The sequence below is a fragment of the Lutra lutra genome, chromosome 8 (assembly GCF_902655055.1).
Source record: "Lutra lutra chromosome 8, mLutLut1.2, whole genome shotgun sequence".
Classification (NCBI taxonomy): domain Eukaryota; kingdom Metazoa; phylum Chordata; class Mammalia; order Carnivora; family Mustelidae; genus Lutra; species Lutra lutra.
Window position 1 is genome coordinate 56116222 of NC_062285.1, and position 19617 is coordinate 56135838.

The following is a 19617-nucleotide window of genomic DNA, read 5'->3' on the forward strand; positions in this document are numbered from 1 at the left end:
GAAGCATAGAGAGCCCACCATCTTCACACCCAGGATATTCCAGACTCTTCTATCTGTTCATCTGTGGCTGGCGCCATCTAGATCACTCACCGAGGCCTCCCCTCCGCCCCTCCCCCCCAGCCTCACTCCCTGTGGGATAAACACCTTGGTTGTTATTATGCTCTGTTATTGGTTCAGCTGAGGCTGTGTCACTCAGTTACCCTCAGGTGCCACCTGACCACCCCATGAGGGCTCCAAGAGGAGCCCAGGCCCCAGGGTATAACTGGGGGCACAGCGATGAGCCTTGTCTGTTTCACACTCATCCTGAATGTCCGTGGTGCTGAGGCCAGGGCTGAGCATGGGCTGAGCAGGGGAGGGAAGAGTTAATCCAGGCACCTATTAATCTAATGGTGGAAATGGGACACACACCCAGGACTCAGACAGACTGAGAAATAGGAGTGATGAAATAGAATACCACCTGGGTACCAGAAGAGCCGTATGGGAAGGGGCTTTTCTGACAGAAGAGGAGAATTAAAGGCAACTTAAGTTGGAAAAAGGTAAGTGGGTTATATTGGGAAATATACTTATGAGCTTATTTGGAATGAAGTTCAAGAATCTAGCTCTTGATTTTTCAGACTGGAGGTGTCTTTCTTGGCCCTTCTCAACTTGTTCTTAATACTCAGTCACATTTTGATCCAGAATCAGAAATGCCAGGGCAACGAACGTACTGATTGGAGGTTCCTTGGATGGGATGGATGATTCTCTTCTGCAATTAAAGAAAAAGAAAAAACTCAAACTCATGTAAGACTGTCTTCCAGACCACATTCCTGTACCATCTCCTCAGGCCCCCTTCCCTTCTTCCCAGTTAGTATCTCCCTCACTTTTATTTATTTATTATAAATTTTATATATATATATATATATATATATATATATATATATATATATATATATATATATTTATTACAGAAATGCTTTTCTGGAGAACCAAAATAACCCCCCTCTGCCCCCCACCACACCCGCCCCAGCTCTTGTGACCAGAGCTCTCACTGGCCTGAACTCTGTCCCTGTGTCTGGCCTTCCCCCAACAGACTGAGAATTCCTTGCAGATAAGCCAGATGTCTCTACCCTCTAGGACTTCCTTCCAGTACTCAGGATAGAGCCATCCTCTTCCGGAAGTCTGGGGGAAGCAACAGCTAGCTGACAGGCTAAGGATGATTCTCTGGAATATTCTTGATCCTGTTCATGTCCTTCTGAAGCAGAACTGGCCTGGACATCTGCTCCCCTATATCACGCTCCTCCACCTGGTGGGAGGGTGTCTTCCCCCACCCCCCGAGCCAGACCCAGTGGAAGCTTCTACCATAGATCTTGGCCGTGATAACCCTAGTAATTGGAGGGCAGCAAGTGGAGATAAGGTAGCCAAATTATTATAATGCAGGAGGTAAGCAAAGCAAATGCAGGGTTCAGGGCAATTTTATAGGGAATTCATGAGGAGTTCAGGGTGGGAGAGACAAAAATCTCAGGGAGGAGTGTTAATTTCCTAAACGGAGAACCTGAGAGGCCCCATGTGGCTAATAGATGTCCCGGACCTACAAATTAGGCTGCCTGCAGCCGGCTATTTAAGGGGTTAGGGGGGAGCGAGGCAGGCCAGCGGAGCCGCCCTCTGCGCCCCTGTCCCACCTAGCATCGCGCTCCGCAGCCCGTCCCCCCAGCATGAGCCGCCAGCTGCACCATCGCCCCGCCGGCGAGCGCACAGGCTTCAGCGGCTGCTCGGCCGTCATCTCGGGACGGGTGAGCACCAGCTCCGCCTCGTTCCGGGCCGGCGTCAAAGGCACGGCCGCCTTCGGCTCCAGGAGCCTCTTCAGCCTTGGGGGTGGCCGGCGCCTGGCCCTGTGCGCCGCTGCCGGGCGGGGCGGCGCCTTCGCGCTGGGCCACTGCTCTGGCTCGGGCGGCGGCCGGCTGGGCGGCTTCGTCGGCACCGTCTTCGGCAGCGCCGGGCTGGGACCCGTGTGTCCGTCCGTGTGCCCGCCCGGAGGCATCCCTCAGGTCACCGTCAACAAAAGCCTCCTGGCCCCCCTCAATGTGGAGCTGGACCCGGAGATCCAGAAGGTGCGCGCCCAGGAGCGGGAGCAGATCAAGGCGCTGAACAACAAATTCGCCTCCTTCATCGACAAGGTGGGTCCTCAGATGTCGGTTTGGCCCCCAGCTACCAGTGTGCCCACGGGTACTCCCTCTGCCACTGACAGTTACTTGAAAACTTGGGCGACCTGGTTATCTTTTCTGAGCTTCCCTTTGCTTATCTGTAAAATGGGCAAAACAGTGGCTCTTACCTCACATGATGATGTGAGGATGAACTGGATGTTTATAAAGGGCTTGGAACAGAGCTTCTCACTCACTCTCTCGAGCCCCACCCCATGATTAACAGAAGCCTAATTTTTCCTTCCCTGGCAAGACCCTGGGATGGAAGGGGGTGCACCACAGGCAGGAGACCTATGGAATGACCCTCTGAGAGTTTGCAATATCAGACGAAGAGATGGGGACACATATCCAGGACAGGAGCACCAGAGGGATACTGACCAGGGAGTATCACAGGACATGATGCTTGGTGAAGGGAAAGGACTTAAAAGGTAGGAAGTGGGATGGGGGTATAAGCCAGGAAGGGTTCTGGAGGAGATGAGAGAAAAGGACCAGAAGATGGAAGGGTGGGGCTATTGAGGAGGGCCTGTCAAGTTACATGTGTGGATTTTGTGTGTATCTGTGGGGAGGGGGACATGCAGGGTTTAAAAGGGAAGATATTCCTGGTGACTCAGAGGCAGTGACCCCAAAGGATAGAGAGCAGAGAATGAATGGGTTTCTATATCCAAGCCTGGGCAGAAGATCTGGACCATGACTCAAAGGGGACATAATCCAGATAAAAGCTGACATTAGTCAGTGCCTGGTGCTGTCCCAAGGGGTCCTCATATATCACACGTGACCCAAGATTCTGTTATCATTCTGCTTCGTGGATGAGGAAACCAAGACAGAGGGAGGCTAAGAAACATGCCCAAGTTGGTAGAATAGCAACAGCAGATTGTGTTCCTCACCACTGTGCCTGGGAAGAGGAAGGGAGGTGGTTGGAGGTGAGAGGGCAGGAGTAGAAGAAACAGAGCTGCTATCCCAGGGGACAGGGTTCATTTTCCTCTTCAGAGTCTGTTCTTCCCCTCACGTTCCCTTCTCTCCCTAAAGCTAGAGAAAGGGAAGAAGAGGAAGGCTAGTGAGTAGCAGAGGCTTGAAGTTTCTGAGTCCAAATGTGTGAGACCTTTTGTCGAGTATGCAGGAACCTTGTAAAGACGTGATAACCCACTTTGAAATGAAAACCAAAGAAACCAGCCAACCAAGAGCAACTGAGGTTGCACCTAAGAGAGGACAGGTTAACCACCAAAATGACCTTCCGTCCCATTCCCCCATTACTGTTTCTCCATTGGTTCCCATCTTCCCTCACTCTGAAAAGCCCAGCATTTACGGCAAAAGAAGCTACCTGCATCATGTGATAACTCTTAAACCTACCCCCTTGATTTCTTTTAGACTGAGTCTTATTTCTTGTCTTGGAGACCCAGATAAGCACGTCCTCATGGCTGAATCCATTCTCTGATGCATCTTGGTCTTTCCTGCCTCCTACCGTAGGATGACTATCTGATTTTTGGGGCCCTCTCCCCCACTGTTGAGAGGCAAGAGCGTGGGGATTCTGGGCTCTGACCACCTTTGGGTCCCAGGTGCGGTTCCTGGAGCAGCAAAACCAGGTATTGGAGACCAAGTGGAACCTACTACAGCAGCTGGACCTGAACAATTGCAGGAAGAACCTGGAGCCCATTTATGAGGGCTACATCAGCAACCTGCGGAAACAGCTGGAGACACAGACAGGTGACAGGGTGCGGCTGGACTCAGAGCTGAGGAACATGCAGGATTTGGTGGAGGACTACAAGAAGAGGTGAGTGGAAAGGCAGAGAATCTGCCCCTGGAGGGTCTTGATTACAGATGAGGTTTCGATTTGGAGTCAGCATTTTTACCTTTTTCAATCCCTTACTATAACATTTGCTATTTCCTTTTCCATAGGGGAGCTGGGGAGATCCAGACAGGTTGAAACTTAGGAAGAGAAAAGATCTATCTAGGGTGGTGCCCTGAATTTCTAGGAAATGGTGTGCCCAACTTTTAACATTGGAAATGGAGAAATGGGTACAAGAGAGTTGTCTCAAAACCAGATGGACAACCCAGATGGCTTTGTAGCTCCTCCTCTGTGAGGTCTTCTGTGGGAGTGCCTAGAATGTGAACCATAACACCAATCCCAGAACAAATCCTAAAGCTAAGCAAATAAAAGTTTTGAAAATTTTTTTCATATTGAGGTGTCTCTGTGCTGCTGAATCCCACCATTAAAGAGAAAGATTGAAAATGTACTTGGAACCAGAAATAATTTCTCTTGGATTTGAGCCAGTGAGGAGAGCATGACACATCCTGGCTTAGCATGATCTGATATTTTGGAAGTTTGCTTCCAGGTGCCAGGATTTTTAGGGAAAGATAACTTCTTCCACAATTCAAGGGGATGGAGTTGATCAGAGCTGAGCAATTTCTCTTGTTCCACGTTCAATCTGCTGGGCCATCCTTATTCTGAACTACCCTCAAGTGGAATTCTGTTCTGAGTCCTGAGGGAGGAGGTGGCATGGTCTCTCACCTCAGAAAACATCCAGATTGTGGGGACAGGCTTGACAAGGACTTTCAGAGAGCCCCCAGGAAGTGAAATGAATACAGTGTGGATTGAGATTGAATGGGATTCAGATGGAAATTGCAGCCTAAATCAATCTCAATCCACACTGTGAATACAGTGTGGAGCAAAATTCTGGGAAAAAAAAAGGGGGGGTTTCCAGGCACAGCCCAGATGTCAGGTTGGAGGCCCCCAAAGTCTTGCTGCCTCTGGAAGGCCAGGTGTTCTGGAAATACCACTCAGTTGAGCTGATGATGGGGGAGCCTCCTGGTTCTCTGTGGACTTCAGTTTTAATATTTGTAAAATTCAGATACTGACACCTGCCTTACCACCTAAAAGAGCTGTTGAGATGGTAATGCTGTTACTAATGTATTATCATCTCTTTAAAGAACCGAAGTTCTAAGCAAATCTAAGGCATTGTTTCCCTGATGTCACTGGGATCCTAGCTTGACAAGCTTTGTGACCTTGGAAAAGTCTTTGCCTTGCTTTTAAAATTGAGAGATGATAATGATAGGATCTACTTGATAGGGTTGTTGTGGGATGAAATGAAATAAGGAAATGAATTAGGAATTGTTATAAAATCCACCTAGCTGCAAACTAAAGGTGACATCTTGTACAATAGGTTACTGGAAGCACTGGAGATTAAAGTGGTGTAGATTTGATATAATTAATACATCTGTGCTCTAAGACAAGAAAAATTAACCTGCACTTTGTTATGGCTTAACTTTTAATTGTACATCGTAATGTATTTTGTAAATCATGAGTTATTGATAAAGCCAATAGTACTAAAAATGCATTGATTTTCTTTATAAATGTGTATGTGCTCTGGTGTTTAGTCTCTAGAAGTAAATAATGAAAAATTATGACAAATAAATGTCATTAATTTGATAGCCATCATGACCAAACTTTTTCTGTGTGTTTTATGAAACAGAAAGGTAAGCTAAAAACTAGTCTGCAACTAGCATACGCTCTTATTTATTAACAGGAGGAAGAAAAATGGAATATTTTCTGAGATAATAGGAGATAATGATAATTATAATAGAAACAACCCTATCATAATATAATTTGATACAAGAAAGTATTCATTTACCTTTTAAATAACACACCTGGAATCTGAGATAAATCATATCAATTGTTTTTCTGTGTGTTCTATCCAGTGTAACTAACACAATCTGGCAGTCTCAGAAAATGTTCCAGTTGCATTTTAAAAATAACCCACTTCGTTAACCTATACTGTCATCTGACAAGGCTTTCCCCCCCTTGGCAGCCAGCTGCTTGCCTTAGGAAGGAGTAAGAAGCTGAAAAGGATAGCTCACATGAAAGGATATGGAAAGAAACCAGTTGCTAGCATTAGTTATTTCTTTCCAGGGTTCTATTTCATTTCCCAATGCAAATATCCTGCAATACATTCTTTGACAATAATAAGAGTTGGAATAGTGAGGTCTGTAAGGGATCAATACTCCCATCTCCCCAATCTACAATGTATCTGTGTGAAGAACATCCCAGCCCTATCCAAACATCCTGTTTCTAAGACCTTGCTTCACCTGGAACAGAAATATGTATAAAAAACAAGTAGAACATACAACTCAAAGGTGGGGGTAGTATTTGTTTGGTGTCTGAGAGGTTTTGCGCCCTGGGCTAATGCACTGTACTAATTAATGTCCCTGTTGGGAGAAGGGGTATCTTTCTGCTCTCACAAGGGAGGGGTAGTTGTGAAAGGGATGAAAGATGGTGGAAGCCCATCACAGGTGCGTTCCTGGGCAGAGGCAATGTAGGGTAGGTTACATGTGAACTAAGGAGCTGCACATTGATTCCTTTAAACCTACTCCGGTCAAGGTCCCTTTTGATCATTGTGCATACCCCAGGGGTGCAGGAACTCCAGTGTGTAGGTCATGGCCATGCAGCTATTGCACAGCGGTGCTCACTGACTGCTCAGTGAGTGTTTGCAGAACTGAATTATCCCAATGACAATGCCACCACCTCTCTCTTGCCGCACACAGGTATGAGGTAGAGATTAACAGACGCACAGCTGCTGAGAATGAGTTTGTGGTGCTCAAGAAGGTAAGAGGAAAATAGGGAGGGCTGGAAGAAACCTCGAGGCTCCCTGAGTACCTGACACGGTGGTGTTGGTAGGCTGAGGAAAGGGATTCCGTGGGTCACTCAGTCCCTTGGGCAGGGGTGGCTGCGGTTCTCATTTCCCAGTTCCTCTGTCTGAGTCCCTTTGCCTGGGATGCGTGTTGCTCCCAGAGTCTGCCTGCTTAGAATCCAGATGTTCGGCATACTCCTGGCACGGCCATTGCCCTGCACATTGGTTGGTCTGCTCTCAGCAACTGGGAAGCACAGGGTGAGGGGAGTGGTGAGAGCAGGGAACCTGAGGCTCCTTACAACAGGCAGGGAGGGCAGGGGAAGGCAGCTGGCTCCTCTTTTGGTCCCCCAGGACGTGGACGCCGCCTACATGAACAAGGTGGAGCTCCAGGCCAAGGTGGACTCCCTGACGGATGAGATCAAATTCTTCAAGTGCCTCTATGAAGGGGTAAGGATTCCACGGAGCTCCTGTGTGGCCTGCTCCTCCCATGAGTGGCTCCTGTCCCTTGGCTTGCATGGATGTGTGGACCAAAGGTTGGCAGCTCCGTGCAGCTGATGTTTGCGGAGCAGTGAGGTGGGCTCTGAGGAAGCCACGAAGAAGAAGGGATGATTCCTGTCCCCTAGGAAATCACAGTCTATGGCTGAGCCCTGGGAGAGCAGAGGAAGTTGTAGAGAATTCTGTCCAAGCTGTCAGGGAAGATTCCCGGGGAAGGAGGAGGAAGATCTCAGGGATGCTGAGAAGGGCCTGGCATGCAGTCTGAAGGAGTGGGATGAGCGGTCTGAGCTGGGTCAAGTGAGTAGGGTCTGGAGAAGAAAAGGTGGTTGGCAACTCCAGAAGGGCTCTGTGGGCCACCTAAGGAGATCAGACTTAATTCTACAGATGAAGGGTGGTCATTGCTGCAGAGCATGGAACAGGGGTGGGAGCAGTCCTGAGTGCAGGATGGAGAGGGGCGTCCCACACTGGGGCTGAAAGCCGGATGCGGGCACCTCGCTCTCGGCAGGCAGCGGTGCTGGCGGGCTCTGCTGAAGGTGGAGTTCAAACACCACGGAAGGGCTGCAAGAGATTTGCCAGGGAGGGTCAGGAGAGGGGCTCCCCTCGTGGAGACCCTCTAAGTGGCTCCACTTCCCTAACTGTTCTCCAGGAGATCACTCAGATGCAGTCCCACATCAGCGACACCTCTGTCATCCTGTCCATGGACAACAACCGGGACCTGGACCTGGACAGCATCATAGATGAGGTCCGTGCCCAGTACGAGGAGATCGCCCTGAAGAGCAAGACCGAGGCCGAGGCGCTGTACCAGACCAAGGTGGGCTGCATGCCAGGTGTGCCGAGGCCCAGGGACCCCAGCTGCCTCTCTCTCCTCATGCCTGACTGCATGCGCTTGTGTGGTGTGTGTACCAGGCTGGGTTGAGACCGCCTTTGTCTTAGAGTTGGGCCTCGTGGATATGTCTCCCTCTGTGGGGCTGAGAGGTCCTCCACAGTCTCGGAATGTGCTGGGGGCATATATGGGCTCAGCCCTCGCCCTGCGGTTGCCCTTGCTGACAGCAGAGGCCACACTAGCCACAACCCTGGGGAGACTCTGACACGGTTTCTGTGCATAATCCATCTATCCTGGCTTTGTTTCGTGTTTCCTCTTTTGTCAAAATGAGGACGGGAGGGGCGCCTGGGTGGCTCAGTGGGTTAAGCCGCTGCCTTCGGCTCAGGTCATGATCCCAGGTCCTGGGTTCGAGCCCCACATCGGGCTTTCTGCTCAGCAGGGAGCCTGCTTCCTCCTCTCTCTCTGCCTGCCTCTCTGCCTACTTGTGATTTCTCTCTGTCAAATAAATAAAATCTTAAAAAAAAAAAAAAAAAAAATGAGGACGGGATATTCTACTTCCACCTGGGTTTCACATTTGTGAGCCCGAGGATCCTACTGAGCTGGGTCAGGGCTTTCTTGTTGAGAAGGAAAAGGTGGTTCCCCTCCACTTCCTTCCCCTCTCCTCCCTTCTCTCCCTCCCTCCTCACTGTGTATTTGTTGCTCAGGCAATGAGAACAGCATGTGGTCCCCCTCCCACTCCCCATGTTCAACACCCTTAAGAGGCGAATTCCCAACTGTGCTGGGCTCCTCTTCTCTTGTCCCCCAACCTCAGATCCAAGAGCTGCAGGTCACCGCAGGCCGGCATGGGGATGACCTCAAACTCACCAAGGCTGAGATCTCAGAGCTCAACCGCCTGATCCAGAGGATCCGCTCCGAGATAGGGAATGTGAAGAAGCAGGTGGGTTCCATGAAATGAGTCAGCTAGCGGGTTTATTACATGCCCAAGGTATGAGACTAAATGTGGAACAACAACAAGTCATAGCCCCTCCTTAGGGCATGTGTAATCCTTCAGGAGGGAACAACCCGAACCTACATAGAAGGGCGAAGCATTCCACCCACTGTGCAGCCTGCTCCCTAAGGAGCCCGAGTGGCTAGAACGGAATGCAGACCCCAGTGAGGCTTCCTGCAGGAGGTGGGATGCATGGGCGGGAAGGAGAGGGGAAGGAGGAGAAGGAGCCAGCAGGAGCAGTGGGTCCAATGTGGACACCGCATGGCGTGTGTGCAGGGAGGAAAGACACTTACCCCAAGCAGAAGTTCCACGATGGCTGGGATGGCAGGCGGCAGGACATCGCTACATAGGACGGGCAGGTTAGGGGCACCTTCGAAGTGAGGCAGTGGAGTTTAGACCGAATGCAATAAGTTAAAAGGAGCCGTTTGAAGGTTTCACGTGATGAATCCATGCTGGAGGGAGAGCCCAGCCATGGAATTTAGAAGAGGGGAGGAGAGAGAGCCTCCCTCTGTTGGCTTGGCGCAGGGCTCTGCTCTCTGTGTCTGTCCATCCCCGTGGCTGTGCTGTGTGTGGTGGCCTGGCACTGAGTGACCCCATGACCCTGGGTGCAGTGTTGTCTCACTGATGTTTCTGATGCAAGCAAACCCGTGAATTTCCCAGAGTTTGTGGAGGCTGGCACAAAGGCTCTGAGCTTTCCAGACAAGTCAAGTGGCCCTGTCCTCATGCCCTCTTCTTTAGTGGCCTCTCCCTGGCCTGTGCGCGCGCGCACACACACGCGCCCCACATGTACATGCAGACACATGCACATACATCATCTCTGTGCACCAGGCTCATGGTGAGGGGAAGAAAAAAGACCTCTTAAATAAGAACTCGTGGTGTTTTCATTTAATTAAGTTCTGCATAAATGAAAGAAAAACACAAGGTGTTTGAGGCCGCCCTCAGTATCTGATTATACTTATCTAATAAAATGTTACATGTTCATGGTAGGGTGAACTTATTACTAGAAAGTGACTTTGTGATCAGAATGTCATCAGGCAGGTCAGGGAAGATGTCCTCCATGGGGAGCCAGTTGGGTTCACTCTTGATTCTTAGGCCCCATCACAGCTCCTACTGAGGGCCCCCAGCCAAGGTGGTTTCCTGCCCTCTGGCTTTTCCACTGAAGAAGCACATGGTTTCACCTGCAGACCCTCTTGGCATTCGGTGATCCCAGGATCCATGTGATAATTGTTTCCAAGGGTGCCCAGATTTCATGCCCTCTCACCTCACACCACTTTCACAAGACCCAGGAGTCTCCCCGATTCACCCTGCAGGACCTCGGTCAGTGAAAAGGAGCAGAGCACAGTTTGATAGAATTCAGGTCACAGCGTGTCTGGCCATCCCCTGAATGATTAGGCCTCCACAGTCCTGAGGACGGGACATGGCCGTGTGTGGCCAGACAGCTGGGTCCTAGGCATTTCTGCAGAGGCTGTGAACCACTCATCCAAACACTGTGGGTGTTTGCATGGTGGGGGCTCTGCCTGGCAGAGGGGGAGGCACTGGCCGGGCAACAGCCTAGAATTCTGTCTGGCCTTGGGACTGGCTGCTCTCCTTGGGGTGAAACAAATTTGACTCCAGAGAAAGGGGACACACCAGAAAAGAGAAGCCATATTTAGATCCCACCAAGACTTGGCCAAGTGATGGGAAAAACCTCCCAAGACTTAAAGACTCAAGAAACCCCTGGCACCTTCTCATGGACGTGGCTGAGAGCCCCATCCCCAGCTTCATACTTCAAGTTACCTTCCCACCTAACAGCGGGTGTCTGTAAGCTCGTGAGACCTGTTGTTCACAAAAGTATCTTTTGAGGGTGTTGCCCCATACCAGGATTCTCTGTGGAATTTTGGGAGCTAGACTCCGTGTGGCAGGTTTATTGGACAGAAATTTTATTAGTAGTAACCTTATTAGTATCCCCCCCCCCTTTGCTATCTTTCTTTCTCTCTCACTTTTGGTTTCTGTTTTGTTTACAATTTACAGGATCTCTCAAGACAACCTCTACTGTGGGGCAGAATTAAGCTAGTTGCCCCAAAAGTTTTCAAGGGTGGCATCAGAATCTTGTGGCCAGTGTTACAGACCGGGAGAGAGAGGACAGGAGCCACTGGCCCAGGAGGCTCCCCTTCTCGGTGCCTTTCGTCTCTCTCCCAAGAGAGGGAAGGGCCATCTTCATATGACAATGCATGAGTGGAGGTGAACCGTGCCCTGAGTTAGGAGAAGGACAGATTCATCTCTAGCGATGTCCCAAAGTGGAGAAACTAGGAGGACCTTAATGCATTCACTATCAGTCAGGACCAAACGAGAGGGGATGTCTGGGCAGGATCTCAGAACTGTGTTCTGACTCAAAGCGCTGAATGCATTTGTCCCTCAGTGCTCCAACCTGGAGACGTCCATCGCCGATGCCGAGCAGCGGGGCGACTGCGCCCTGAAGGACGCCCGGGCCAAGCTGGACGAGCTGGAGGCCGCCCTGCACCAGGCCAAGGAGGAGCTGGCCCGGATGCTGCGTGAGTACCAGGAGCTCACGAGTACGAAGCTGGCCCTGGACATGGAGATCGCTACCTACCGCAAGCTGCTGGAAGGCGAGGAGTGCAGGTAGGGGGCCAGATATCTTTTATTTGGAGCAGTTACCTCTTTGCTTTAGGAAGACTGAAGGCAAACAGTTTGGTTCTGTTCAGGTCCTACTGGGTAACACCTTATAGGGAATGGGTTTGACAAGGTACAACAGGAAAGACCAAAGTTAGGCTGCAGGAAGGACTGCATTGTCAAAATCCCAAAGAGGAGGTGGGAGAGGAAATATGAACATCAGCAGCTTTGGAGAAACAGAGTCTCCCTGGCCCTTTGTGCTGCATGCTTAGGGAGGTGGGGGGAGGGGCAAGATGGCTTCCAAGGTCACTCCGGCAAAGCCTGGGACCCAGCGAGCAGGTGGACTCATTCCTCTTAATTGTGTGAGACCAGTGGCATAACACAGGTGAGCAGGGCCTCCACAATGACCCCACCCATCAGATCACCCAGAGCCACTCTGATGGCTAGAGAAGTGAGCCTTCCCAGCGGACGTCCCACTGGGGTGTGTGTGTGGGGGGAAGGGATGCTTCCTCCCCCCCGACACATCCCAAGGAAGGATGAGGGGGACAGTGGCACCTCTGTGACCCCCTGGAGAGACACCGTCCTGCTTTACAGAGCATTTACCTGCCTTTCCTCTCTCTCTCCAGGATGTCTGGTGAACATCCGAGTTCTGTGAGCATCTGTAAGTACCTGCAGGACCAGGTTTGGGTGTGGTCACCTTCCAGAAGTCTGAGCCTCCAATTCCATGACACTAGAGAGGGTTCAGGAAAGAGTCAGGGGCAACAAGAGGGAGCTGGCTTGAATCACCGATGAGAAGCAGTGATGGAGAAAAATAATACCATGAAATACAAAAGTACAGCCTATAGAGAGATCAAAGGATATCTAAGAGTGTGTGGATCCAAAGTTTCCTTTAAAATGAGGCTTACTGGCCACGTTGTATTTCTCTTGAGGCCAGACGGAAACCAAGGCTTCTGCTTGCAGTAAGAAGGAACTGGGGAGTTGGAGGGACTGAGGGCAGGCCGTAACAGCCTTCTGCAGACTGAAAAGCTAGAGACAGTGCAGGTGCAGAGGGAGGCACTCTCCCGGGAGAGGGGGTGTCGGCCCGCAGCCCCTTCCATGGGGACAGCACCAGGGGCCTCCGTGAAGGGCCTTGGTTCATGTGGCCTGTCCTGTGGGGGGAGGTTCACTGAGAGAGCCCACGAAGGCTCCAAGTCTGATGCTGGTGGAGGGACACAGACTAATGGGAGGTCAAATACATGGGGCCAAATCCTTGAGAAATGATCTGTACTGCCAGAAACCTCCAAGGACACTGAAAGGACCCAGCAGAGGGACTCTGTCCCCACAGGGCAGGCGCTGAGGGTGTGGGCCGGGATGCCCCAGAAAGACCCCCAACCCTGCATCTTCTCTTCCCTGTTCCAGCTGTCATCAGCAACACGGGCTCAGGGGCAGGAGGGGCTGGCTTCAGCGTGGGCTTTGGCGCCTCGAGCAGTTACAGCTTCAAGCCAGCAGCCATGGACGTCAAAACCAAAGGCAGCTGTGGCAGCGAGTTCAAGGATCCCCTGCCTAAGAGCTCAGGTGGCAGCTGTGCGGCCAGGAAGGCCTCGAGGTGAAGGGCTGGCGGTGACCCTTGGCTCTGTGAGCAGAAAGCCGCAGGGCCCAGCTGCTCCCCCTGCCCCTTCCCTGTCCGGGCCAGGAGGTGCTTCCTCTGTGGCCGCAATCCCCGTGCCATCCCCTAGCCCTGTGGTCCTCCACGCGGTGGATGCTGTGAGGTGGGAAGTCCCATGGGGGGTGCTCCCGGTGACCTCCCCCTTGGCTGTTTTTCACTGGGTCACTGCCCCCAACACAGAGATAACACAGCTATGTGGATGTCTCCCTGCGGCCAGTGTGAACCCCTCTGTCCCCATGCCTTTCTGGGGCCGTCGCAGCCCAGGGGCTCTCTTTGTCCTCTGCTTTGGGTCATGTCCAGTTCTCTGCTTCTCCTGCAATAAACAATCAGAGCCATTGGATTCTCAGTGTCAAATATGTTGTCCGGGATGTCAGCATCCACAGCGTCCCTCTGCCTTTTCTCCATCTGACTCTTGCCTCCCTCTGGGTCTCTGCGTGGACATGTCTCCATCGTCCCGTTCTGGCCCAGTAGGGACTGGTGAGGGTGGTTCCTGGTCAGCAGTTGAGTTTGTTACTGACATGCCTCTGGGCAGGCTTGGGGCTTCCCCGGCACTGGGCCACCAGTCCACACAGTGCAAGGTGGGTATGTAAACATCGCAGTGAGCAAGGAGCCGGGGCATGCCGGGAGCAGGCATGGGGGTTTTGGGGTGTCTTCCCCCTTTACTTCTCAAAAGTACCCACAGCCCCACACTAAGCACCTCTTTTTCCAGAGTGGTCATTCCCTCCTTTTCCTTACCTCTTGGCTCTCCTGCCAATGCACCTTAACCCTGCTCCCCCACAAAGGCCCTGCTTTCTTCTTCCAGCCCGTTCTTTTCCACCCCAGAGTCTGAGGCTTGCACACACATAGGCTTCTGAATGCGTCCATGTCCGCTGTGTATATATAGTATTTACACACTGAGGCGATCCAGGCACTGGGAGGAGCAGAGTAAACCTACTGGCACAGACGTTGCTCTCATAGAACTTATAGTCCACGGGGAGAGGGAAAATAAGCAACTAGCAAAGATAACCTGTAACGTGGGCAAGCGGCGATTCCCTCTCTGAAGGGAAATTACATGAAGAAGGGGGCTCTCTGAGGTGTGCGTGAGTTTCCGCAAGGGTGTCTGTGTTCCCAGAATCCGTTTCCACGGTTGGCTTGAGCAAGGTGCTCAACAGGAGAATCCTCAAGGGTGAGACCACCTTCCAAGGATGAGCCTCATTTGAGGGGGGTGTTCAAGGTGCCCGTGATGCTTTCTCCTCCTCCCCCATCCCCAGCCTTATCCTCCGATCTTTCTGCCAGCAGGCCAGGCCTTTTCACACTCAAGGACCTTTACAAATAGGATTTTTCACTTGCAGGTGCCCAGGCCCCTTTTACTGCAAGCCGGCTCATCCTTTGTGGCCTGCTGAAATGCCACCTCCCTTGCTCATGCTTTTTCTGGTCCCTCCTGGCGGACTCCAGCAAGATCATTGAGCATTAAATGAGAGGAAGCATTAGAACTGGTGGCCTGACTGTTCTCCCCATTCCCTGTCCCCTCACTTTATAGGCCAGCAAGCAAAGGCCTGGATGGTTCAGCGTCCTCCCCAAGGTCATAGCCCCACACACCCACGGCACTGGTCCTGAATCTGCATTATACTTGGGGCTTTATTTTCCTGGTGTCAAGGTAGTGGCACAGACATCTGTCCCCTCATCCCACTCCCCCTCAACCCCTTGTTCCAGGATCCCCAGTCTGGCTCACGGCACACAATATACATTTCCTGCAAGAATGCCTGGCTTAGTCTAGCCCACCCTGGGTGGGAAGAAGGAGCTCGGGGCATACACATGTGTGCCTATGACTTGGTTTGTGCGTGATGAAACACATCTGTGTTAATAAATTTGAGTTTGACATACATCTGTGCATATGCAGTGTATACAATTTATCGACCAAACTGGAACACTGATTCTGGACCCAGGCTGAACGGGATTCTCAGATGACCGGCATAAGCCAGGACAGTCTCAGGCAAAGGGCCCACCTGCTAGTACTGGCTGAGTCCTAGGCTTGGCCTCCAATCCTGCCTCTTCCAATGGCTAGTTGTGTCCTAGTGCGAGGTCCTGCTCTTGCAAAATAGGACTGATACAAGCTGGCCCAGGCACTGTTCTCGGCACCGACACTTCTGAGCTCTTCATGGCCAGCAACTCAATGAATTCTTCCAGCAATCTGATGGGTATTATTGTTATAAGGTGCAATTATAATAATGCACATCTCACTAATGAGAATATTGAGGCTCTGAGGGGTAAAAGAAACCAACTGATGTTGCGTAGTAAATGGCAGAGTTGGGAGCTGAATCCCAGTCCAACGGCAGAGCCCGTACCTCCAGATAGGACGCCTCATAACTGACAAAGTTCTCATCGTAGAGGAGTGTTGAGAATATGGAAGGGAATAATGGGAGTACTACAGTGCCTGAAATACAGTTTGGAGCCAAGAGATCTTAGTTGTTATTATAATAATTATAATTAACCTGTGTGCAGGGGCCTTCTTTGCCGGCTGTGCGCTGGTTCAGGACCCATCGATCCACAGCAGGACTGTGCCCAGGGACCTGGCTGACAGGGGCCGAGTGCAGGATGGAGGGCACTGGATCTTCTCATGGAGACACATTCCCCTGTAGTCACGGACTGGTAATTTCTAAACCCGAGAAACAACTCTCTGGCGCCTGTAGTTTGTGCACATACTGTCCTCTGCCAGCAGCCCCAGGTACTGCACCTCCTGTCCACAAGGTGGTGAGGAAAGACTTCTCTGGGGGCGGTGCGCGTTTGGCCTGGGTTGGGGATAATCTAGGACAGGTTCTGTGCCCACCACAGGGCTGCCAGCTGGAGGAAATGCACTTACACTCTCTAGCATGCCCAGGGTGGCCTCAGCTTCCATGTTGCCCAGGCAACCAGGCTGCTGATCTCTCTCAACCCTCTCCCTGGCTCTAGCTTATGACGTGCAGCCCCCACTCTTGCTTCATGCTGCCCAGCTGGGTCGGTGTACCCCAGTCTCCTGTGTCTACTGGCTCCCACTTCCAGACTGCTTGGGTCCTGGTTTGTGTGCCCCTGTCCCCCACTCTCTGATCTGCAGGGCAGATCCAACCAGCCTCATGAACACACAGCTGCATGTCACACCTAGTAGCCTGGCCATCAAGTCTCACGTGCCTCAGTGGGGACCCGTGACACTGGAGAGATGGGGACTTGGTCTCTAGACGTCCTGCTCTAGAAGGGAGAGTTGATAGAATCTTACAAGGGGGCTCCACTTGGGTCTCCGCTGTGAATAGAGCTCTGAGCCTAACCTCAGGTGTCAGCGCTGGACGTCACCTAAGCCCCACCTGCCTGAGCCTCTCTGTCCCTGGCAGGCTGGCATCCTGGAGGGTGGTGCTTAGCGTCTCTCGGCACAGTAGCCAGCAGGTAACTCACTCCTTCCACCCAGGCTGGGGCTGGATGGACTTGCCTTTCCTGGAACGGTGGAGGGTTCAGTTCAAGCTTCTGCCTATAGCCTCTTCCTCACACTGTCTATGCCTTAACTCCCTGCCCACAGGACCCACCCATCCCTCCCCACTGACCTGATCTTTTCCAGCTTCCTTTTCCTAAAACACCCACTTCTTTTTTTTTCTATTAATTTTTTATTTTTTCAGCATAACAGTATTCATTATTTTTGCACCACACCCAGTGCTCCATGCAATCCGTGCCCTCTACAATACCCACCACCTGGTGCCCCCAACCTCCCACCCCCACCCCTTCAAAATTCTCAGATCGTTTTTCAGAGTCCATAGTCTCTCATGGTTCACCTCCCCTTCCAATTTCCCTCAACTCCCTTCTCCTCTCCATCTCCCCTTTTCCTCCATGCTATTTAAAACACCCACTTCTTATTCCTTGTATTTCTTTCTGGACATCCTACCATTCCCTTTTTCCTCCTACCTCCTACCTTGCCTGTGGTCACCCAGGCCCCTTAGTGCTTTTGTCCTGCCTGCATTCTTCTCCTCTTCTCCTGCCCCTTTCCCAACTCCCTTCCCCAGGACCCCGTAGGCTCAGCTATGATGTGGACACAGGAAGGGGGATGGCCATTCCCCCCACACCTGAGGCAGGTGCCCCCCCAGGCTCAAACCACCACTCCTGATGGGGGTGGGGAATGGTCCCCCCCCACTGTTTGGACAGGGCTGTGCTGTGCTCCGATGGGAGATAGAGAGCATGTCATTAGTGATGACTGGCTTAATTATAGCCCACCACACAGCCCGGCTTGTTTGCTTTGGAAACGGGCAAAGGAAGAGGCAGATCAAGCACCAACTTCATAGTCACGATCAAAAGATTAAGGCATTTCATTTCCCCCAGCCTCTCCATTGTCTTTGAAAAAAAGGGTGGGTGAGAGGGAGAGAGAATCAGGCAATAAGTGGGGAGGGGGCAGGAAATACTTTCCAAAATTCTTCCGGAAGGGGCTTGGGTGGAGGGGTCTGAGGTAAGGAGATGGACGAAGTAATATAGGAATGGGGGCCTGGTGGTATTTTGAAACAAGGGAATGGAAGAAAATATGTCCTTTCCAGAGCAAGACTGCGCTTGTCTGCACATACCTCTGTGCATTTGGGCTGAGAGGAAAATTCCCTAGGATGACTAGGTAGGTGGTGGGGTGGAGCTGTGGAGAGTTCAGAGAGCTTTTCTTTTAAAAAGAGGGGAGACAAGAGCTATAAAGTACCTGATCTACACTAAAGGGCTGGGGGGTCTTTCCAGCCACCAAAGCCTTAGGAGCCAGAGCGCAGGGAGAAAGAAAGTGACAGGAATGGAGAAGTTCAGTGAGACATGGCCCGGGATATGCTAAAGGCAATCTGGGGGAATTCATGCTAACATGTGTGGGGGTGGGGTGGGGAGGAGGGCCTAGCACAGATGGAGAGAGACCAGAGCATTGCTTGGGTTTTAAAGTTTTACATACTGGGGGAGATGTCACTTCAGTGATCCCTACAGACTACGGGAGAATTGGCGACTCTGTACTGTGCCATACAGGGAGTGTTAGCATGATCCACTGTCCAGGTGGTCCAGAGCTGTCCAGGTAGTAGCACTGAGGGAAAACGTCTCAGTCCCAGGCAAACGGGAGAGTTGGTCTCCCTACAAAATGGTCTTTGGTTACTCCCAATCGTCCCTCATGTTCTGGACCCCTTCTCACTAACACGGAAATTTCTGCCTCACTCCCTCAACATCACCTGCCCCTCTGCGTCTAGTCCTGTGTCTAGAGCCCCAGATTGCCACAGTGGGCTGTGCCCCAACTCATAGGTGCATGTCCCATCTGCTGTCAGACTTGATGTTCCAGGATGCAGAGCATTTCATGTCAGGGAGGGGAAGGGTGCCGGGAGGGGGTGTGGTTAGCATGGGAGAAAAGCAGATGAACTCTATTGTTTGAGCTAGCTAAATGTGGATGAGGATGGGAAAACAGCCTCTTTTCAAACTGGTTCAGACAGGTTGAGGGTATTAGGTTTCTGCACTGAGCTCACTTTCAAAAAGGAAATCAGAGAATTTGGTTTCAGGTCCTTCCTGTTTCTAAGGTGCTGTGGTTTGTCTCCAGGTCTTGTCACCCCGAAGTTACCTCGAGGATCCTTCAGGTGCCCTCTTCTATCGATGACCTTTATCTACAGAATACTGCACTCCTGGACTGTGTTGAGAGGTAGTCAAAAGGCCCAGTGGACTAGAGAAAAATGGCCTTTGGTATCCATTCTCAAACCAAGCAGACACGACTTTGGTTATGTCCATTTGGGATTATTCAAGGCCCTTCTCTTGATTTACCACCAGTGTGGTGTGCCCTGCAGAGTGAGCCTCTTACTTCCAGGAGCATCCTTAGCCAAGACGGCAGGAGATCATGGTGCTCACAGGCTCAGCTTCCTTGGGGTTCCCTGGGTACCTGTCTCTCTGACAGGATCTCATGCAACACAGAGCCTGTTCATTAACCTAAAGTGTGAAGTGTCTTCTCCTCTTTACCCTCGCATGATTCCACACTCTCTGTAAGGAGGGGGTGTCTCGGCCTCCTCCACCATCTTTCTCTCCTGCCCATGTGCAGCCTGGCCTACCTTCTGGTTCCTGACCCTACCTCAGAAAGCCCCCTGTATATTATTCTGATTTTTTAAGAAATCAGGATTCCAGTAACTGCTTGTCCGAGTCACTCATGATCCAATGCAAGCATGTAGAGTAAAAATGACCACTAGAGCAATAACAAAACAAACTTTGACAAGCTTGTATTTTGTCTCCACTCCAATTTCAATTTCTTAGGGGAGAAGGAGAGTGTCTTAGATGTT

The 19617-nt window shown here is 51.4% G+C and overlaps 1 protein-coding gene across 1 annotated transcript; it reads left to right on the top strand.

Annotated features, from left to right (window-relative positions):
- The first annotated feature begins 1647 nt into the window (after positions 1 to 1647).
- Positions 1648 to 13678, top strand: KRT72 (keratin 72). The gene is made up of 9 exons (XM_047740807.1): positions 1648 to 2153; positions 3731 to 3945; positions 6714 to 6774; positions 7151 to 7246; positions 7941 to 8105; positions 8929 to 9054; positions 11504 to 11724; positions 12342 to 12376; positions 13114 to 13678. The coding sequence occupies exons 1-9, from the start codon at positions 1692 to 1694 to the stop codon at positions 13302 to 13304; spliced, it is 1572 nt and encodes a 523-aa protein (XP_047596763.1). The 5' UTR covers positions 1648 to 1691; the 3' UTR covers positions 13305 to 13678.
- The last annotated feature ends 5939 nt before the right edge of the window (positions 13679 to 19617 follow it).